This window comes from Sinohyriopsis cumingii, chromosome 16 (assembly GCF_028554795.1).
Source record: "Sinohyriopsis cumingii isolate HCF-2022 chromosome 16, ASM2855479v2, whole genome shotgun sequence".
In the NCBI taxonomy this organism is placed as follows: Eukaryota; Metazoa; Mollusca; class Bivalvia; order Unionida; family Unionidae; genus Sinohyriopsis; species Sinohyriopsis cumingii.
In genome coordinates, this window is record NC_142976.1 from 72,642,161 (window position 1) to 72,665,969 (window position 23,809).

The 23,809-nt window shown below is 34.1% G+C and overlaps 1 protein-coding gene across 1 annotated transcript in view; it reads right to left on the minus strand.

Moving 5' to 3' along the window:
* LOC149780770 (alanine aminotransferase 1-like) overlaps positions 1-23,809 on the minus strand; it is a 59,144-nt gene that overhangs the window by 29,966 nt on the left and 5,369 nt on the right. The window contains exons 3-6 of the mRNA XM_089937848.1: positions 15,094-15,205; positions 7,428-7,558; positions 4,207-4,323; positions 1,451-1,580 (exon numbers count right to left, since the gene is read on the minus strand). Coding sequence (XP_089793974.1) covers positions 1,451-1,580; positions 4,207-4,323; positions 7,428-7,558; positions 15,094-15,205 — 490 coding nt within the window. The remainder of the gene's footprint in view (positions 1-1,450; positions 1,581-4,206; positions 4,324-7,427; positions 7,559-15,093; positions 15,206-23,809) is intronic.

Sequence of the window (23,809 nt, forward strand, 5' to 3'; positions counted from 1 at the left end):
CTCTGTATCAGTGAGCATGTCATCCATTGTTTTAACCTTGTTTCCACTGCAACAGTGCATGTCAAGCACTGTTGTAACCTTGCTTGCTGTTGCAACAACACATGTCAAGCATCATGAATTGCTTTAACCTTGCTTGCCACTGCAACAACACATGTCAAGAATTGCTTTAACCTTGCTTGCTGCTGCAAAAACACAGGTCAAGCATTGTTTTAAACGTTGCATGCCGCTGCAACAACACATATCAAGCATTGTTTTAACCATGCATGCCACTGCAACAATATGTCAAGCATTGTTTTAACCTTTTCCAATACAACAATATGTCAAGCATTGTTTTAACCTTTTCCAAAGCAACATTTTCTCACTAAAAAGCCTACTACACTGTTTACTAAATGTAAATAATCTGGTCCAGCATATGTCAGGAATTTAGAAGCTAAAATACAGTTCCAAGTTTTGGTTCTATGTGGGTTTTCAAAACATGTCAAATGAAATTTCTGACTGGAATTAGTTGCAGTTTTTGGAGCTGACAAGTTTTGGTTTACTAAAACAAAAAATATCATAGAAAGGAAATAAAAATTGAGAACCCAAAACAAATTTTGATTGTGAGGATATTCTGGTATACCAAGAATTTGGTTTCAAGGTGCTTCACTGTACTGGCTTCAACCAATTGTATATCCATCTGACTGATTGTTTGGCATTAATATGATAACAAAATTTAATGTCACATAAGTGATCAGACCCATTTTTGTCACAATCTTCCTGTTTCACTGCTCCATCATCCTTGCAATTTAAGGCAAATGGCTTTTGTTTTTAAAAAAAATGAATTCTTTTCACTATATGGCTCTGTTGGCTCAACTTCTACAAGTTGTGGGCAGTGAACCATGGAAAAAAGCAGAGACCTCAACAAAATTATTTGATCTAATTATCCATAATTATCCATAATTATCATGCTCTATGTAATTCCACCAACACATGTATAAAAATGTAAAAGCTCATAATTATTGAGAAAAAATGTGCATATGTATACACTTGTTTTACATTATGTCAGAAATTTACAAAATCCATGGCATATATAACTTTATGGCCAATGATAATGACTGTGTTACTGCACCTGTTGACCCCAGAAAGTGAAATCTATATCTCACCATGCTTACATAGGTTCAACAAAAAATAACCAAATACACTGTAAAGAAGAAAAGAGAGAGAGAGAGAGAGAGAGAGAGAGAGAATAGGAAGGAAAACAAGCAAAAGACCATCCTTTATATAATCTTGACTCATCCAGATTATCTGAAACACATGGATGTGCCAAAATGTAAGATTGACAACGACCTAAATTTTTACATTTAAAATTATTGACTATTACCTAATTGTTACATCGAAAATTATGTCTACCTAACATTCCCCAAGTATTCTAAGGTGTTTTACATATTCATGTTGAAATTAATATTCTCACCTGTAGGATTTCCTGGATTTATAACCACAATTGCTCTAGGTTTACAATCAGCTCTTGCCTCATTAAGTGCCCGTTTCAGCTCGTCAATATTTAGAGCCCAGGTGTTGTCCTCATCTAGGTAATATCCAATCTGAAGACAAAATGGGTATTGATTTTCATAAGCAAAATGTTTCCACTACAAATGAACTTTTGTTAAAACTTGACATTATTTGTAAGTTTACATTAAAATTACCTCGTTTTTATCAGACTGATCAGTATTGAATACAATGACCTCACATAGTCACATAAAGCACACAAAAGATAAGAACATCATGTAAATGGCCAAATGAGTATCCAAACACTATGTTGGAGAGGTAAAGTTTTCATTGAGACAGGTTAAAGCGACCTATTTTAAGCATGCTTGTGTTGAGACTGCATACAACTGAATAGTTTACACATTGCTCTCATTAGCAGTCAGAGAGTTGCAATGTTAGGTGGGTTTTCAAGGACAGTTATAGATTTTTTTCTCAATATTTACAGGCTAGGCAATACACACAGGTACCTTTGCAATGTAATGGGTCTACTAATGAATGTGTACAGCACATCTACTTACTGGTTAAATAATATGGTTAGCTATGATTGCAGTGTTAAAAGACTATCATTATATAGGAACAGCGTACTTACTAGAATACTCCTACTCATTTATAGTTACAGTGTAAAGTGGGTATTCTCTTGGTACCAACAAGTTTGTCTCCCAACGTACCCTTCTAGGGTGCCCACCCCTCTAAAACTACCTGCAGGCAGCATATTAGTGCAAAACCGGTCAAGTTTATCCTTCACAAGTGGCCACACAATGGGGTTTAAAGATAGAAATCACAAGAATATTTGTTCATTTCTAAATATAACCTGTTGACATTTGTTCCATCACTCTGATAAATTACTTAGCTTGTTCCAACATACTGATAAAGTACCCAACTTTAATCCATACAAGGATGTAAGTAATCAAATTATCCTTAATGCTGCTTGTTCATTAGATGTTAGGTTTTGTACTGGCTATTATTACTACTGATAATAGTCAAGATGACAAAAGCTGGGGCCCCGAGTGGCCGAGTGGTCTAAAGCGCTCTCCATCACGGATCACTGCCATTTCACCTCTGTCTGCATGGGTTCAAGTCTCAGATTTGGCTAATGTGGGTATGTGAGAAAGCTTGCCAGCAGCTTCTCGTGGGTTGGTGGTTCCTTCCAGGGTTTTCCCGGGTTCTTCCTCCACCATTAATACTGGCCATCATGTATAACCTATCGTGTGCTGAAAAATGGCATTAAACCCTAAAAACAACAACAACAACAACAACAAAAGCTAACCACTGAGAAGCCAAGTATTGCTTGTCTCAAGGAAGAGTGATATACAGTTGCCATAAAGTAAAAATGGTATATTAGCCTTAGTGGCTTCTCTCTCACAGATTATGAAATGAATATGAAAGGGTACCAGACTCATGCCAGCTGATTGCATTACAAACCATGCATATGATTCTACCAGCAGTAGGGCAAAAATAATGTTTTAAAAACCATCCACTGCACTTAGTCATAGCTCAAATCTACAACTTTTGATAACTAAAAGATTTTTTTTTAAATATGAAGAAAGAACATAAAACCCTGGTATTTTACGTATTCTCCCAACACATTTCAGAATCCATCCAGACTCATTCCTGTGGGGACAGGAAGTGTTCAAGCAGTGCACTGCCAGTGCAATAATGTGTGATGAGTAATAAGATAAGAATTAAAAAAATGGCTAATATGTTTTTAAGAATTATTTTACTAAACTGGTTAAAGTTGTTTCCAAACTCACTGATTTCACAGGTATTTTGATGCCAGTACACAATAATATGTTCCCAATCAGGTCCTAGCCCCATCCACCCACCACCCACAACAACAGAAAAATTTAAATTATGTGCAGGAGTCTGAAGTTCAGTGTATGATTTAAAAGGTTAAGGTTCTTTGTTGCTTTACTGTTGTTAAAGCATGAACGCAGTACCAAATGCAACATAATCAGAGAAAGAAGAAAATGTGTACAGTAACTATGACACATTTTATTCTATTTTACCTACTTAAAACCAGCTGAATTTTGACACTGAAAACAAGCCCTCATGCAGGGATCTATTAGATACCACCTGTCCTGAGAAACCATTTTGGTTGGCAAAAGGGGCGTTCTCTCAAGACAGATTTATCTGTATTTTAAGATTATCTTTACATGACGGAATTATTTTTTTATCTGTTCTTTGTGCCCAGAGATAGCGTTCAACCAAGCTATCTGCCGTCCTTAAGACACTTCTAATTTTCACTTACAGCTGGAACACTGTTAAAATTAAACTCAGTATAAATTAACGTGATGATGGAAAGACATGAGAATGGCCTCTCCATAGAATATGGTATAGGTATATTAGGTTTAAAGGGGAAGATTCCATATATGCTCACTTACAAGCTAAAGTCATACTGCAAACAACATATAGACTATGATCTGCAATGCACCAGCAGATCCGAGTCTATGCTATTTGTTCTACTGATTACTACTAACAAACTGTATAGAGAAGATCTGGGTCTGTGCAGTTTGCAGTTGAATTTATAAGCAGGTAGATTCTGTACTATGTATTTACTTGCAGGGTGTGCATTATACTCAGCTATAGTGGCAGTGTAAAGAGGGTACTGTATATTTACTTACAGTGTGTGCATTATACTCAGCTACAGTGGCAGTGTAAAGAGGGTACTGTATATTTACTTACAGGGTGTGCATTATACTCAGCTATAGTGGCAGTGTAAAGAGGGTACTGAGGGATGGGTATCATGATTCCAGCTCTGTCTTTACCCATTTTGCCTGTCAGTAGCAGCTTCATGATGCTCTGGAAAAATCACAATAATTACACTGTTACATCATATATTTATATATAAAAATTATTGTATTATATATTTACATACATCATTTGTCTGGATTGCAGGAATCTAGCATTGAAGTAAAAATTGAAATATTTGAAGCATACAGCTGGCAAATATCTTAATCAAAAAGCTCAACTATTTTTATTTAATTCAAAACATCTGAATATGGCGCATATTTATTCAAACTGAATTAATTTGGATGTAAATACGGATTCCCAAATCTCCAGTGTTAGTAGTTGGTATGTTGGTATTTCTTGGAATTTATCTTACCAACAATCAAAAGGAATGCTGGTTATGAATATCTGACTCATTTCAGCACTCTAGGAATCATCATGTAAGGAAAATAACAGAAGATTTGAAACTTAAAGGCCAGGCCTGAGAGTTCACATTCTACTCTGCTGTTTTCCTGAAAATGTCTGAATTTTATAAATTATGAATGATCAACATTTTTTCAAAACATATAAGTGAATTTGTTGATTAGATAAGGCTCCTCAAAGGTTATGTTTTCTGGTAATCTTTATTCCTTGGGTACATCTGATATTTTAAACAAACATTTGACACAGACATTGTAATATACACTGGACTATAGGTTGTGTTTACAAACAAGATACAGTCTTTCTGGCATTTTTTTTCAAGAAGGGTACCTTGAATGCATGGATGCTCTTCTGGTTCTAAAGAATTTCCAGGATAAGATCATTTCTTCCTTTTAAATGCTTAGTGTTGGAACTATCTCTGATATTCTTTAGCAATTACATGATTTTCAAGTTGGCCATGATCGGTGCAAGATTGGTATCATTTTCATATGGGACCAAAAATCATAAGGTCTTTTGGTTAAAATACCATGTCAACATGACCACCCATTCAGGAGGAACTGTGATTTTTTTAAATGACCACCATTATGGCCCGATCAATGTCATAGCAGCATCCTTTTCATGTAAGTTTGTTTTTGTGTTTAGTGTTTTACAGTGTAGCAGCATGAGTTAGTTATTTTGAGCCAAGGCAATTGGAATAAATTGACTTGTTCAAGGACACATCACAGCAGCCAAAATCGTTTAATCCAATGGTAGGATTCTAACCCTTTCAGTTGCCAGTTTAGCATACTAATGACTGTATCACTGCTACAGTAAATCCTATTCATTTAAGACCAACAAGACATGATAAGAAGTCTTCTGGTGAAAACCCAATGTTGTTATCACTGTTCATTTTGGACAAGCAGTGATACGATTTTCAAGATGGTTGCCATATCAAATCAGCACCATTATTGTTTAGGACCAACAAGACATCGTAAGTAGAATTCTGGTCAAAACCCTATGTATATATGCAATTATATTCACTTAAGAAATTTTTCAAGAATTCAACAAACTATCCCGATGCAAGATGTTACCATACTTAGTTTTGTTTTGTCTTAGAATATCAACTGGTTCTACTTTCATTTGTTAGACTGGTCTCTGCTGATGATCAAGAACTACTAAATTATAGCTAGGAACCAGTAAAGGCACAATCATACAAAACAACAGAGATAACAAAACATCTGTGTTTGTTTACCTGCCAGATCATGTGTCACACGAAACATGACTCCCAGTAAATCTTATTAAAAAGAAGAGTGAAAGAGAGAACTTTCTGGACACCATGATACTTGCCCATAACATGTAATGTGTAAAAACAGTAAACCATGATTTGCATAGGAACATGCTTTGTGCTCAAGGAATACTGTCACCCATGTACAGTTTCTACACTTCATATCCATAGAGGTGAAAACATGATAAGATCCGATAGTAGCCACCACTATAACAAATTACCTAATTGACTGACTGCAGCTAACACGATTTTCTGTTTGATATTCCTTGAGTGCTGCTGGAGACAGTTCTTCAAGGTAATTCATGTAGATAAAGTCCACAAAAAGGAACCCAATTTGTTTCAAGTTTGGTAAATTAGGAACAAAAGTTATTACACAATGCTGAAAATGTTTAAGCTATATTAAAGATTAGTGGCTAGTTCGTAATCAGTGGCAATGTTTCTTTGAAGTTGTCATTAATCCATATAAAAATGCCAAACATGGCTATTTTGTAATGGTAAAGTTCACCTGTGATTCAGGAAAGCATGTGCCATCTGTGAAGTGAGCAAAAACAAACTTCAGAACTCCTGGTTGACAGTTTCATTTTGTGAATCTTGGCAGCAAGAGGGAGCATGAACATACTGTAAAAACCATACTGACACTGCAACAATACCCTGCACTGGGGCAGATGTAGAAAGATGAATTTCAATGCAAAGAAAAATTCAATATGCTCTTTGGGGACGTTTCAACAACAGACCATCCTTCTCTAATTAGTGCAGAAATGATCAGTTAGACATTCACATCACCTTCAAACACTCCACCGACTTGTTGACTACAGCAAAGTCAGTAACTATGGTTTAATACTGTATTCCACAGTCTATGGGATTTTAAAGACAGAACCTTTATATATATTTGTATTTAATGTCTGCATTGTTGTGATTGTGTGTGTGTGTGTGTGTGTGTGTGTGTGTTTGATAATAATTGACAATGCTAAGTATACCAGTTATTTTTGTTTTTTGGTACATTATAAAATGTTTGAAAGAAAACGTTCATTTTTTTCGTTCAGATTTGACAAGTCAGACAAATCAATGAATTTATATTAGAAGCATGTATCACTTAATCAGTTTCTCATATTAACATATTTTAGATTCAATTAATTTTGTTAAGGAAAAAAAAGAATGGATATTTTGAGTTAAGCAAGCTAGGGCTGTTCCAGTAAAATATACATGGGACTCAGGGGAGACACCTTTAATGTAGAATAGTCACCCATTGATGAAATTTAAAAAATTTGTATTGTTTTCATGTGAACTCTTTGGGCAATCTGAGTACCCTAGCATATATTTTTCAAAAAGTGTCTTCTGTAGGTAACAACCCTTATGGAACAATTAGATTTTGGCTAGAATGGTTGGAAACTAAGGATCTGATAGTATTATTGGCTATTTATTGGTTGATTCCTTAAAGGGATCAAAGTTAATCATGGCTCTATTTTAAACAATAATTTGTACAATCACACACCTTGATGGCATCACTGGCTCCAGTAGCAAGGAAGATGTCATCAGGATTGGAAGGGTGACCATCTCGCTGTCTAATGTAATTAGCGATATCCTCTCGAATGACCCTCACCCCAGCACTATCACTGTATGCTCCTGGTAATTAAAATAGTTTAAGACAGATCATCATAAGATTTTCAGACATTCTCAAAGGTAGGTGGAAAGAGAAAAGTGCCCACCATTCTAGCACAACTTGGTTTACAGGAAATTTAACTTTTGATGGATACAAATTCTTGCTCTCAATAATATACAAAACTGACAAGAAAACCATATAATTATATTGAAATCTGTCCTTGTTTTAATGAAAGGCTGAGGTGACTTTGAAAGTCTAAGAAAACGGATGTACATGAAATGGCTAGGCAGCCCTATGAAATATTGCAGAAGAACTGGAAACATGACCCCCTAACATCAACTTTGCTTCATTTAAAAACTGTACGGTCCTTGGGTTAACCAAAGCCAAAATTCACAGTATCCAAAATATAATAATCAACTGAATTATGTGATGGAAGCAAGAGGTCCAAGTGAGCCTTATTAGTCAAGTGCAGGAGTAACTGGGCAAGAAATCTGGATCAGAAGGATGCCTTCTGTTCAATGTTTTTTATTAAAATTCTGCTGATTGCATATTTTATGAAAACAATTGTTTAAAGGTTCACTAGTTACTAATATTGATGCAAGAATGCTTTGGCCAATGTTGGTCTAATTCTGTTCAGCAGTTATAAAATCGTCAACTGTTATTTTTTGGAATGGAAACCATATTTGATGATGGATTTGCAACATTTCTATAGATGTTTCTAAGATCACCAAGGTATGGTTTATTCCTGCTATATTTTTGTCTCTGTTCAGTGTTTTCTTGTAAAAGATGTTCAAGGTTTTGCTATTTTTAGTAACAGATGCCATATTTGAAGGCACATTAGCATCATATAAACAAACGGTAAGCTCTTCATGCCAGGATGCTTTCTGTCAATTCTGGTAAAATTCTGCTATCTAGTTAAACAAATAAGCCATTTAAAGGATTTTCTAGTTTTAGTAATGGTAGCTATATTCAAAGGCAGACTGGCATCAAATGCATAAAGCTGAAGTTCTTAATGTCATTATTAAATTTGGTCAAATGCTATTAATTGATTTCTGAATATATATATATATATGAATGAATGAACTGAAATACTCATTTATAAGATGAAGGTTTTTGTTTTTACTAAAATTTCCAATCATGCAGAAATTAAATGGGGTCATCTTACATATCTTTTTTATATACAAATCTAAGGGTAATGTTGGAAACCCATGATGTTATTTACATTTTCAAGACACTATTATCATTCAGAAATTCATATATCGCTTACAGCGTTTTATTCATTTTGTGGCAATATAATTACACAATACTTTAAGTACTGTAATTTGGACTTCAATAATCTGAAAACAAAACCGGTAATTTAAATACTACCCACCAAAATAAGAAGTGTCCATTATTGTTTACAATGTTTACTAGTAAATATATTGCTTCCATTTCTCATTCAAGTTAGAACAACCTGTATTTGCATTATATTTTGTGTTTTGCTGAAAAAGCAGTGTACATGTTTGAGTGTGTGTGATTTAGATTTTTAATGTAGCTTTAACAATTTTCAGTCATATCATTATGATGTCTGCAATGTGACAGTTTAGATTGATGTCTAGCACTGGGACATCATGCCGCAGACATGTAGCATGATGTCCCACCCAGTCACATTATCCTGACACCAGAACGACCAGTCCTAACACTAACCTCTTAATGCTGAGCACCAAGTGAGGCAGCTGTTAGTACCATTTTTATAAATCTTTGGTAGGCCTAGCGGAGTCCTACAAATACCTTAATCCCTTAGCTTGTACAGGCAGCACCCTCTTTGTTTTCCCAAATGAAAACCTTTTGATTGACTTATGAATATGATAATTATTCAGTGCAGAGAGTAGTTATTTGCACTCCCTTTTATCCTATCGTCCAACTGGCACCTGTTCAGTTGTATCTTTAATAGATTTCACAGTCTATGATTAAAGTGTCAATTACAGAGTCCAAATTCAGTCTCCACATAAATACCCACATATGACAGTAAAGACCAGGAACTGGAGTTGGACAATATTCATAATGAATAGATGACAATGGAAGATTTCTGAACATAAGGATGTATTATTGGGCTTTGTACCAGATGACATGAGGCATTTATATGATACAGTAGTCCGCCTTTTTAAAGGCCCCCTTGACCAGCGGCCACTCGCTTCTTATGGCCAGAATCCCTTGCCACTGATGAGTTTGTGGTCAAAAGTACTCCTCAAGAACAGTCACCCCTCTAATGCAACCAGCAGCCAGCATATTAGTATAAAACTCTAAAATGTTCCCCTCACAAGTGGCCATTTTTTCTTCAAATTATCCAAAACCAATAATTAATTTATTTTGTGACGTAAGCTAAGTAATCAGATTATCTCCATCATCGATACACGTCTCCCAATGTCAAGCTTCCGTTACTGAAAGAAGTGTTGACTAAAGTACATGTAACACTAAGATTAATATTGTATTATTGTCTATAAAAGCCGATGTCTACAGGAAATGGACTCAACAATGTTATGCTAGAGTTTTGGGCTTCACACATCTGTCGAGTTCTCTTTGATGATTACAACTGGGCATAATTGTCACGATCATAACATGGTCAGCATAGGCTAAAAATAGATTTGTGCATTAACACTCACACAGAGAAATTACCTTGAACAAACCAGACCAAGACTGAAAAATCATGTGACAACACATTTATTGCTTCCTTTATGAAGACAACATTTCGTCCACTCTACAAAAGTTTCGTCTGCATAATTGAATCACATACAGTTAGCAACATCCAAATAAATCATTACAAAACATTAACATGTCATCATGTAAATGAAAATGTATTATTTTAAAAGAAAGTCAGTTATTCTACTCGATGACATGGGGGGAGGTGGGGAGGGGGAACTTGCAGAACAATTTTGTGTAGAAAAGACTTGAAAAAAACAATTTTATGTCGAAAAGACTCGAATAAACAACGTCATAACCAATAAGGAGGTTATTCAGCAGCAGTGGGAAAATGGAGCAAATGGAAATAGAATTATGTATGTACCAAGATTTAAATGACGTTTAACAAGAACCTTTTAATAATTAATGTTACTTTTAAATGAAGATATTAAACGCTTTCAAGTATGTAGCTTTCTTACTACGTACATTACATATACTTCTCACAACATTTGTAGTCCCCCTCTAGAAAGGCCACCCATCTTATATGGCCACTTTCCTGGTGCAGAAGGGGTGGCTGTATAAGAGTGGGACCACTGTACTCTGAAGTACAAATATGTGGACAATCATTGTTTATTTGTAACACATGTAGAAGTAACATATTAAAGGATACTGAGATTTGGATCATTCTGGGTTACTGTTTTTATACTGGTATGTGACTTATAACTGAATTCATTATCACAAAAATGGATCTAAATTGTAAAGCATTATGGATTTCTAATGATTTTAGTGGCACAAAGATGAACAGAGAATAAGGTGTAAGATGGATTCAATAATACAATTGCATTTTACAATGGTTTTGTCATTATTTATTTTTTATGTATTGATCTGTCTAGTTTGGCTTTTTTTATTTTCCATAATGTAACTTTGACTCAATAACAAACACTCAACCCTTTAGATAGATCTGACTTTGTACAATACTCCATGACTTAGAAAGCTAAAAAAGAAATCAGTTTTCTGTAAACCTCAAAAATGCTGTGGTTCAGCTTGTAATTGAGTATGCATGCTGTGTATAGAGTTTGTTGGCATTTCACTACTCATTACAAGTTCTAAAATTCTAAAGAAACATTGCAACAACAAAAAATTAATTAAAAAAATGGGGAGACAAGAGACCCAAGAGGGCATGAGATAGCTCACCTTGCGGACATTTCTTTTAGTAATAGTAACCAATGGAGAATCATTTGAACAAATCTGAAAGTCGTACATGTCAGAATGTTTTCTTTCAAATTTATTCAAGTTCTGATGAGCAGGGTCTGTTCAAGTCGCTTAAAGTATTTTCTAGTTTTAGTAACAGTGGCTATACTTGTTCTGAGCAAACCTGAAGGACATTCATACGAGGGCATTTTCTGTCAAATTTGATGAAATTTCTCAGATTCTGAGAATTGCTTTTCGGGTTTTTCCAATTTTGAGTAAGGTCAGACACGCTTCATGGAGGATCAACATAATTTGTACAAAAACTAAGAACCATCAATGCCATGATGCCTTGTCAAATTTGGTAAAGTTCTATTGAGTGGGTTTTAAGAGGATGTCATTTAAAGGTTCTACTTTCAACAAGTGATGGTGGATTGAAAACATTTTAAGAACTGTTTAAAGATCATCATGCCAAGATGCATTTTCTTAATTAAGATGCAGTAGTTCAGTGCTCAGCATGCCCAGTTCATAAGTGAAAAGGGGTGACAGCCCGAATTATACCACTGGACCAGCCTTGGTCAACCACCATGGCATTTCCTTGGGAAAGGCAGTCAACTCAAATTTGCTCCAGTATCCAATAGTCTGCTTGCGTCACTGTGCCTTTTTATTAAATTTGGTCAAATTCTGTTTAATGGTTTTTGAGAACTCTTTGTCTAAAAGTCTATTTTTAGTAATGGTGGCTATATTTGATGGCAGATTAACGTCATCAGAAACAATTTCATGTCATGATGCTTTCTTTAAAATCTGGACTAATTCTGTTAAGTGGTTTTTGAGAAGGCATTGCAAATAGCACAAAGGTTGAGGGACCAAAAATTTAGTTCATTTGGTCTTATTGCCAGATGAGCTAATAAACCCTTTCAAACCTACATGGACAAGTAGTCTTACAAGTCAAAGAATAAGGGTAAAGAAGTTAGAAGTCAACAACAAAAAAAAGTTAAATGCAAAAAATTAAAAAGTCCTTAAAATATTGGGTAAAAAGATTTGAAAAAAGTCTGAACTGGATGTACATGATCACAAAACTTCTTGAATGAGTTCACATCATACAACTCCTGTCTTATTGGGAGGAAGTCGGTACCTTTGACAAGAATGTGAGGTATTCATGAACCCAGATTGTTTCCTATCCACAAATTGCTCAATCTGTTGGTGGATCAGTATCATTTGAATAACTCTCAAAGAACTTGATGCCAGGATGATTTCTTTAAATTTGATCAATTTCTGCTGAACAGCCTTTTGGGATGCTGTTTAAAGATTTTTCTATTTTTAGTAACAGTGGCCATATTTTATGGTCAACGGCATAATTCATAAAAATATGAGTACTCAATGATGAAAAATCTTTCTGTTGAGTGCTTCTGTGACCAAATCAGTTAAAGGTTGCTATATCAGGGATGGTCCTGGCTTTTAAAAAGCTGTCGCCAAAAAAATCGCCAACCTCAATATTTTGTCGACAATTTTCAAAAAGTGTCGCCAGAACAAGTAGTGTACATTTTTCCAAGTGTCAATTTATTCTATTAATGTAACAGGCAATGAAAATTACAAAAGATGGGTTAGTTAATACTTTAATTACAACAAGCATTAACAAAATGTTACAAAGTGTTACATAAAGATCCGTCGCAAGTTTAGGGCTGCCCACTTGTTGAATGCAGCTTCAAAGTCTAATTTTTCACATCTGTACATGCTGATTCTCATGAAATTCTCGAGAGATGAGATGCAGAGTTTATTTCTGATGTCAGTTTTTAAGAGGTTCATCTTACTGAATCCACGTTCACAGTGCTGACAGGTGACACCAGTAGTCTATCAGCAGGCCCCCCCCCAGCTAGCTTTACAAAGCTTGTAGTGAATTGCTTCCTAAATCCCAAGAATGATCACTGAATGCTGTATAAATTTTCTCGACAAGCAAAATAGGATCTCCATTCCCACAAATGAAATTTACATGACTCAACACCTGGCAATATTGGACCGTATATATAAGCATAAATTCACTCCCAATTTAGAGATTCTTTCACTCCTGTATTTTGAGAAATAAATAATTATTATTAATTATGCAAAACTGGGGTTTTTTGTGCTATTTCTTGTTGCGGAGTTTAAATCTCAGCAGCCGTAACACGGATTGATGGCAAAAGGAAAAGGTCAATGAGTAAAATGCTGCACTGGCGACAGACATAATTGTGATTGAGATTTTTTCCATTTGCTTTGTATTTATACACAGTAGTCGGTACCTCAAATGTTATCAGTCTTCTATGAAGGTTCAGCAAAACTATTGTATTGGTATACGTAAAAAAAAAACAACAGAAGGATTAGCCATTCAATTAATTGTATCTGTTCTATTGGCGTCTTCAAAAGTTGGCCAGTTGTAGGTCTAGTTTGGTAGCTTAATTGACTGTATCACAGCATACAGTACTCAGCCAAGATGTCAGCATAAGCAGATTATGATGTAACAATGCACTGTAAAGATGGGGTTGTCAATATGAACAAAGGATCATTTGTGTAACAGATTGATTCCAATGCACTGCTTAGTCAAGTTTGCGGCTTCCTTTCAATCTCCCTTTTAATTTATCCAGTCCAAATCCATGATTGTATGTACAAATTAAATAACCAAAAAGTCTGTCGCCAAAAAAAAATCGCCAGATGGGATATTTTTGTTGCCAATAAGGAAAAAAATAAAATCACAATTTGCGACATTGGCGAAGCCCAGGACGATCCCTGTTATATATTTAGGAATGGCAGCCTATTGGAATACATTACATCATTATTGATAGCCAGTTATGCCAGTTTGGTTCAGTTCTGTTAGTTAATTTTGAGTGGAGGTTATAAAAAGAATTTTCTGTTTTGGAGTAACAGCAAGTATTATATTTTGTTGCAAATATGCCCTCAAGGTTCAAGCTTCTGAATGTATGCATAAACAATATGTGTCCTATATGTAAGTATAAACAATGTGAGTGTGTCCTATATGTAAGCATAAACAATGTGTGTGTGTCCTTTATGTAAGTATAAACAATGTGTGTCCTATATGTAAGTATAAACAATGTGAGTGTGTCCTATATGTAAGTATAAACAATGTGAGTGTGTCCTATATGTAAGTATCACAATTGTGTGGGTGGATGGGCATCTCTTGATGTAATCCCATTAGTTTTCAGGAACCTTGCAGAATCAATTAAAACCTGGAATGATGCAAAAACGTATGACATGAAGCCATTCATTTTTCAAACATTACACTTAACCAGTACCATATAGCTAGCATTGTGCTGACATGCCATTAAACTCAAACACAAACATACATGCATATGACACAAAACACAAATCTACATTTCAATGGGCATTGTCTCCAAATCAGAAATATGGAAATTGCTTATATATAGAAAGGTGATTTCTAAACACTTTTCTCTCCTTTTACAGAAGCCTTCAAAAAGTACAGAAAAACAAAAGAAAAAAATGGGAAAATCACTGCAGGCTGGAAATGAGAAATAAATCTTGGACATTTAAATTTTCTGTATTTTTTGTTTTTAAAAGAATGTAAGGCAAATCTCTGAAAGATATGCGGTTGCATTAAATCTCAGCACTGGCAAAGATTATTTCCCAGAACTGCGATATCTGTTTAAAGATAGAAACTGCTACAAAAAGTTTAACTGCAGTATGCTTTTTAATGTAACTGTACCTATACTGCGTCCCCCACATCCATCCAGTATCCTTGTTGCCCTCTGTTTGGCATCAGTCGGGTAAGCAGGGTTGTTCATCAGCCTATCAGGGTCTGTACACAGACCCACAACCTTAAAGAAACCAGAACGTAATTACCCACCTGCTTAAGCTTGTCAAAGTCTCCAGCAACCACAGTGAACATTCTTTATCATGCAGTAAAAGGAATTCTGACTAGAGTGATTTTGATGTTTGAAATATTAGCCCTGTGACAAGAGCATAAATAATGAAAACAATAAAAGATGAACATTCTTGTCTGTGAAATCAAACTTGATGTAATATAATGAGTTTTTTTAAAAACCCAGAATTTTTGTACGAAAATATTGTTCATAATATGTTTCAGCAGCAATTATCATTGTCTAAAACTAAAAGCCATATTTTACTGGGCAGAAGTCACAGGGTTTGAGTAATCAAGGAGCAAGGACCTATATGACCACAGTTACAAGTAAACTTTACATGAATCAGTTAATACCTTGAATAGCCACTGTTACAAGTACACTTTACATGCATCAGTTAATACCATGATTAACCACTATTACAACCATAATTTACCTGCATCAGTTAATACTTTAATTAACCATTATTGCAACTGTAATTTACATGCCGCAGTTAATACCTTGATTATCCACTGCAGATGACTCTCAGTAATTGGATGCATTCTATTATACCAATACCTACCCTCATTCATATGTACAATACAGTTCACCTGTTGCAAGTAAGTTATCACAATAAATAAAGTGAAAACCATAACGTGTAAAGTTTACCTTTAAATAAATGTATTTATCCTTACTTGCAAATGTTCTTGTCAAATGGCCTTCTGCTTTCACTATATATTTATTGCTCTTGATATAGACACAAGTACTTAACCCATGTTAGACAAGCATAAAATGAAAGTCAGAGTGACATTTGTTGGTTGTTAAGATGTACTACTGGTTTCATGCCAGAAGGTGATTCTGGCAAAATAGGCCTCCTAGTGCCTGTCATTTTGCTCAAATACTGAGAAAGGAAGCTGACTGCCTTTTCTCAAGTTTACATCTTTAACCATCCACTCCCCTTTAGACCATTTTGAGTACAATATCTAGGTATTTTTTCTTCTCATGAAATAGCCATGTAAAACAATTTCAACATAGAATTTCATGCATTCTGATCAACTTTTGTTTTGATTTAATTATTATGTCTCCAATTACATTTTAATTTTCTCAATTCCTGGTTAATTTACAAGATTCACATGATTATTTACTTATGAAGCTCAAAGAAGAAATGCCATGTGTTTGCAGCCTAATGAAGAGAAAATTGTTTGTAACATAACCAAGAGAAAATTGTAACATAACGTAGAGAAAATTCTAACATAACTTAGAGAAAATTGTAACATAACAAGGAGAAAACTGTTTGAAACATAACTAAAAGAAAATTGTTATTCTGTGGAGTTTTAAAAGCAACAAGCACCTGACATCTGTTTTTGATAGTAACCTATTTTTCAGGTCTTTTGCTAAAAGAAATTTGTCATACAAACCTCCTGGATCAACCTGAAACTTGTTTCTGTTTTACTTACATTTACTGAGTATTATTTATGTTCATATAATATCTTACCATTGTGGCTCAGTGGTTAACATGCCAGACTTGTTATCAAAACCATATGGGTGTGAATTATACCATTGGATACCAATCATACTACCATGGTTAATTCCTGGTAAATGCACTTTATTCCAACTGCATTGGCACTAAATAATTATGTGCTGTTGTACAATAAAACACCAAACCAAACCAATTATCTTATCTCGCTCAAAGGAATAGTAATGCTGATATTTTAAGCAGACGGTTTTTGACCATTCTGTAGTCACATCTCCCATCTGTTTTAAGCAGATGGTTTTTGACCATTCTGTAGTCACTTGAACCTATTCTGGAAAGAGATGTCCCCATTACCAAAATGTTGTCCCTTTATAGATTCTGAAGTACTATATAACTCATGATTTGTGATTCTAACATCAACACTCAAGAAATGAATTTTAAATTTGAAAGTCTATAAAGAATGAAATATAGATCATATAGACCTTTCTTTTAGAAAAAAGGGTGTAGTACTTATCAGAATGCATCAACCCATTAAGTTTCATGGATCTCAGAAGGATAGTATCCATGTAGTGCAGGATGATTCTGTTATATTAATTTTATTTTGAAATATTCCTGTGAAAAGTTAGTAAATCTGGATTGGCAGAACTTTTCACTGATTCCATTCACATCTGAACCATAATTTTACTTTTATCTTACCATAAATCATCATAATCATGCAAAAGCTTAGCACTGTTTTTAAGTACTTAAATCATCTTAATCATGCAAAAGCTTAGCACTGCTTTTGGGGGCACTCACCAGTTATTATGTACTTTTGAGAGAGTGACATACGTATGGTGAAGTGTTTTGCATTTAAAACATGCACATTGGAGAGAATGTTGGCATACCTCTATGCTATTTTAATGTAATGTGGCTGACGTTTCTTTTGATATTGTACTTTTGTAAATTGTACATGATCTAAGCACATTGATAACTAAAATGACAGCTCCCTTGTGCTAAAAAAAAATCGCCTCAATAAGTCTAAAGTACACTATCTGTAGCAGCTATTAAAATAGGGAAAATGAATTTCTGAAAAATGAATTTCTGAAAGTGCAACGAATGAATTACCAAATATGTAAAATGTAACAAAAAATTATCAGCTCTTTTTTATACAATTTACCTCTGAAGTTCAGGAAGTGAAAATGACCAAGTGGAGCTAGGACTTTTATGAAAGGTACACATCTGGAGTAAGGCCAAGCTGTATACTCTATAACCCATACTGCACCCATTAATCATACACCAAAATAATGGGAATGAAATGTTCTTTGAACTATACCTAAAATATACAAGGTCTTCTTTAAATATCCAGTATAACCAGAGAGGAAAACTGGGGAAATTCTTTTTATTTAAAATTCTAACCCTATGCAAAATTGGAAACAGTTGAGCGCCACCTTTAAATGATTGAATCATCTTAATCATGCAAAAGCTTAACACTGCTTTTAAGTGCATGAATCATTTATCATCTTAATTATGCAAAAGCTTACCATGTTTTAAGTGCATAAATCATCTTAATCATGTAAAAGTTTGGCACTGCTTTTAAGTGCATTTGATCATGACAAGTTAGGATTAACAATTTACCCAATATTTTGGTAAAATTACTTCTACCAGAATAGAGTAAGGTTGGCAGAAATATTAGTGGGAACAGAAAGTTCAAAGTACTAACAGCTTAAACTGATGTAGTCTTTGCATATTTTCAGGCCATATTATTAAAATGATGATAAATATTATTAAGAGTTTTTACAAATATTGAAACTTTTTCTATTCTGCTTCATCATATATGTTGTATAACATATAAAAGCAACGTCAAAAATAGGTTAAAATAAAAAATCTACAGCCTCTTCCAGATCAGATGTCCTCTTTTCATATATCAATATAATGAAATATCAGATCAGTTGATTTTTTGCTACAAATGGACCTGGATGCTTCCAATAAGTCATAATTTGCTAAAGAAAGTCAATTTTTTGACCCACTCTGTACACATACAAGTTTTCTATCTGAATATAATGTCTGGCATGTATGATCCCCAAATTAGTACCAAAGCTAATTACAGAGCATAAGACTTCACCTTTCTTTCCACATTCCTCTTTTATGGGAAAACTGATTATTAATGTAACGTACTGAAGCTAAATTGGCTGGGGGTAATGTGAAATGAATGCATGGTAAAGTGAACTTCACTTTTGGGCCTGTTTTGGTGAAATGACAGACTGACTCTAAGGCGACTATTTCACCGAACCCACTTCTTGTGTGGACCTTGTAAATATCTGGATTCTCCAAATATGTGCACTGTAGAAATGCTTATGAAAGCAGTCAGCTCCCCATTTTCATAATGACATATATGCATTCCTTCCTTAAGTTAATTTACTCTTTTATACTGTTCCAATAGCTGACTCTACACACTGGTAATGGCATATAATTTTAAACAGCGGTCAGTATTTAAGTTTGATGGCTTGTGTCAACATGGTAGAAATGGCGTATAATTTTAAACAGTGGTCAGAATTTAAGTTTGATGGCTTGTGTCAACATGGTAAAAATGGCATATAATTTTAAACAGTGGTCAGTATTTAAGTTTGATGATTTGTGTCAACATGGTAAAAATGGCATATAATTTTAAACAGTGGTCAGGATTTAAGTTTGATGGCTTGTGTCAACATGGTAAAAATGGCATATCATTTTAAACAGTGGTCAGTATTTAAGTTTGATGACTTGTGTCAACATGGTAAAAATGGCATATCATTTTAAACAGTGGTCAGTATTTAAGTTTGATGATTTGTGTCAACATGGTAAAAATGGCATATAATTTTAAACAGTGGTCAGTATTTAAGTTTGATGACTTGTGTCAACATGGTAAAAATGGCATATAATTTTAAACAGTGGTCAGTATTTAAGTTTGATGATTTGTGTCAACATGGTAATAATGCTGCAATGATTTCTATCCTTTAAAACATAAAATTTTAATCTGATATGAAACAAATTAACAGTGCCATATTATCAAAGTGCACCTTCATTCCAATAACACCTGTAAGTAACATACACCAACAGACTAGGTTAACATAAAGGACATGTTATCAAAAAGCCACTGTTTATAGAATACAACAATGGCACCAATTTCTATCACCCTACCATTCGGCAACTTCACTACAAACAAGAAAACTACATTACTAACATTGGTTAATAATATTAAGTTTTTTAATCTGCTATAAAGGAACATAAAAAATGCAAATTGCCCAAAAAATTAAGAGTGATGAAGGCTATTAGGTTACAAAGGATAAACCTATGTGTAAACAATTCTGAAATATACTCTTCTCATGATGAAAATTCTGGGGATGGGGGTCCAAAAATGTTATTGTTGAAATCATTCCTGTAACATCACAATAATTCAGGTGGTCATGATATGTAGGTCACATAGGGCTTTTGCTGCTAGCATGAACAGTGCCTGAGAAAAGAACACAAAGCAAAACGTTTAACCGAGACTAAGTGTAAAATATGAGCCATAATGACCTACTTTTGTAAAGCTGTTGTAGTGATCATCAAGATGCCTCTCTTCATAAAGTCTCATGATTCTGGATAGGACAGCATGTATACAGCATGCCAGAATGCCAGCATGCCAGAAACCTATCTGGTCATGAGCTAGAAGCAAAGACTTAATCTATGCCAGTAATGCATGTGTGTGATCCCAATTTTTTAACGTAGTTATAATAAAAAATCAATGATATCAATGTCTGCAGTGTGGCAGTTTATAGTGCTGTCTAGCATTGAGGCATCATGCTCGATACATGTGGAATCATGTACAACCCAGTCATATTATCTGGACCCTAGGCCATCCAGTCCTAACACTAACCTCTTAATGCTGAGTGCCAAGTGAGGCAGCTGTTTGTACCATTTTTTTGTCTTTAAGACAAGTCAACCCTACCACCTTCTCCATAAGGCTGTCAATTATTTTCTGTAAGTTGGACTAATTTTCAGTAAGATGTAACAAAGTATTATGTGCTGCTATTGTAAAGCTGGAGAACATGCATTATAAAGTCCAGAAGTGTGAATCAAGACTGATAAAGCCATGGTAAACATCATGTTTAACTCAAACGTTTGTCAAGATTTACTTGAACCTTAATTACCTTCAGCACAGTTTCACAAACTGCAATTTAAAACCCTATGGAGCTCAATGGCATCTTGATACGTGTATCTCTCAATCTGATGCAATCCTAATAAAAATTTCATGTGGGCCATGAATTCAGTTTCCCCACCATGTGACATACTCAAAGCAACATATTATGTCCTCTAAATGTAACTGTTGCAATTCCTGACTTTTTCACCATGAATCTAAATATTTCCTTATAGTCTTCTGTACTATTAAAACATTTTATGAAGATTTTTGGTCCCTTTCATCCTAAAATGTTAATTGTTGGATGCCATTTTCTAAACAGACTAACAACTTGATCATGCAGATGAATTGCACCACAAAATACATGCAGTTAAAAGCGCATGAGTTACTCTGATAAAGCTAGACTGGTTCCCAGACCAATTTCACTGAATCTAATATGAAAACTAGATCCATATCAAACATGGACAAACCAGTATCTGGCTTTTACCACAAACAATCTTCTATCCGTAATTTGTGCCATTATTCAGTAAGTCTGTATTTTAAGTGCCATTTCCCTTAGACTTATGGCAAAATTTTATGGGTTGGCAGGTCTGGTCTTTGGTATGACTTGACCAGGGTTCAAACTTGCAACCTCCCGCATCTGAGGTAGATGCTCAATATACCTTTTCCCTGATAACTCGCACAATATGTAACCCATAAATATCAAACATGATAAAAGCAAGTAACAAGAAGTTCAGTTAACACTATATAGTGTAGTGTGGGGTGTTTGGGGTGGAGTTGCCAGCAATTTCCATTCATAAAAGTATTATGAGTCTATGCTCTTAAAATAATTAACAGAAAAGAGTGAAGACAACAAGCTTTGTAAAATTTAACAAATAATTATTTTCCGTATAACACAAAGTGAAAAATAAGAAAAAAGAACTTATGATATTGCAAATTTAATCCAAAAGTAATCCAAGAATTAAAGACACAAGTCCTAGTAATAAAGAGTCCTGAATAAAACTCAGTTCAAGTCCCGAAGAGATCCAAGGTAATGATGTGTCTGTTATAACCTGAGAAGTACTGATGTGTCAACAATCTCTTGTTGACTCACAGAAATATTATTCCAGGTTTGAATTCAGTATAATTTCCAATGAATGTCTTTATCCAAGAATTTTGACAGACTACTTTTGTATTTCCAGAGAAAATAATCACTTGAATTCAATAATTTGAAGAAAATAAACTTCAGCCCAAACTAGTCACAAAATATACAAGATAAAGTGCTAGATGTTAAAGCATGACTGGTAAAATCCTCAGCCACAAGATAATATAGTTCTCTGCTTGACCTCAGGTCACAATTAGCATTTTCTAAAAATAACCATTACCAAATGGAAAATAACCTTCTAGAATGATCTAATGAGCCTCATTTATTTACAACACATTAGCCTACAAAATTCACTTAGGAATCTCCAAAACCCTGACCTTGATCAACAAAATTTTAACCTTCTTGTTTACCTGAATAATAATCCTGATAATAAGCTCATACACATAGAGAATAGACATGCTATTATTAGCGGTTTACATAAATGAAATAAAACAAATTAACAAAAGTCATTCAGGTCAAGCAGAAATGAACTCAATTTTGGACAAGGTCAAGTCCAGCAAAAAATGTTACATTACAATGATATGTAATGAAATAAAAAATTTAAAAAGACAAACAAGTAAATTAAATATAAATAAAAAGAAAATTATAACCTTCATAGTCCTACACAAATATCCATCCAATGAATTATAATATTAATGAATCCTGAATTTTATTAAATCAATTAAAATAAATAAAATTTAAAAAATTCACAAGCAATACAATAAATTTATGTATCAACTGGAAGCAAGCGAGAAGAAAAACAAGCAACAAAGCTAGATTTACATACATAAATCACAAAAGCCTAAAATAGATTTGCACTAGTTATTTCCTCAATACAGCAATTTTAAATGCCAGCATACACTGTTTGTCAACTGCAAATGGCAAAGACTAGGCACATATCAATCATATTTGTACATGTACTAGTAAACAACTTGCATGTGACACTTGTACGGTTCCAGAAAACTACATATATATATATATATATATATATATATATATATATATATATATATATATATATATATATATATATATATAGAGGGAGGAAAACATGACAAGAAAATAATAGACAAAAATAAGATGTGTATTTTAATATAACTTATAATTTGATTTTAAAATATATCACTGCAAATTCTGAGTAACAAGTGAGAGATTAGCAAACGGCAAAAAAATTTGTGCATTTGTCTACAGTGAGTAATTTTAACAAGAAATTAGGTTGACCCTAAATTTGGATGTTACTGTGATGTAGGCACCTTTCATGTACTTTACACTTACAGGCTAGAGACAATTTGCTAACTAGCTTTTGTTAACATGTCAGTTGACCATTAAGTCCAAAACCATTGTCAAAATAAAGCCACAAGAACCTGCTTAACAAACATAGTTATTACAATCTATTTTTTGTTTCTGATTTCACAACATTTTTAATGCCTTGGGCATAGACACAAAATTAAGCAGTCTTGTGTTACTCTAAATATCCAAATGTTGACTTATTTATATATTTCACTTTCAGTAACAATGCTGAACTCCGAAGATATATGGACATTGTAATATTTAATTTAGTTTCATGCAGGAGTGGCATAGAATGTACCCCCCACTCCATAATAGGTCCTTTAATATGAAACCTACTTGAAAGCTAGTGCCTAGGACCACAGGAACACAAGCATCAAATAAAACAAAGCTCACATAAAAACAAGTATACTGTATCATAGAGACAAGAAATGAATGTGACAAATGTAAACAATCATACCCCATTGCAGTTTGGATCCATATTCTCCCTTCATAAATGAAAAATGATCAGCATTGTTGAATATAGTGTTATGTATATCCACACTGTGTGCCAACTTTTGTCCA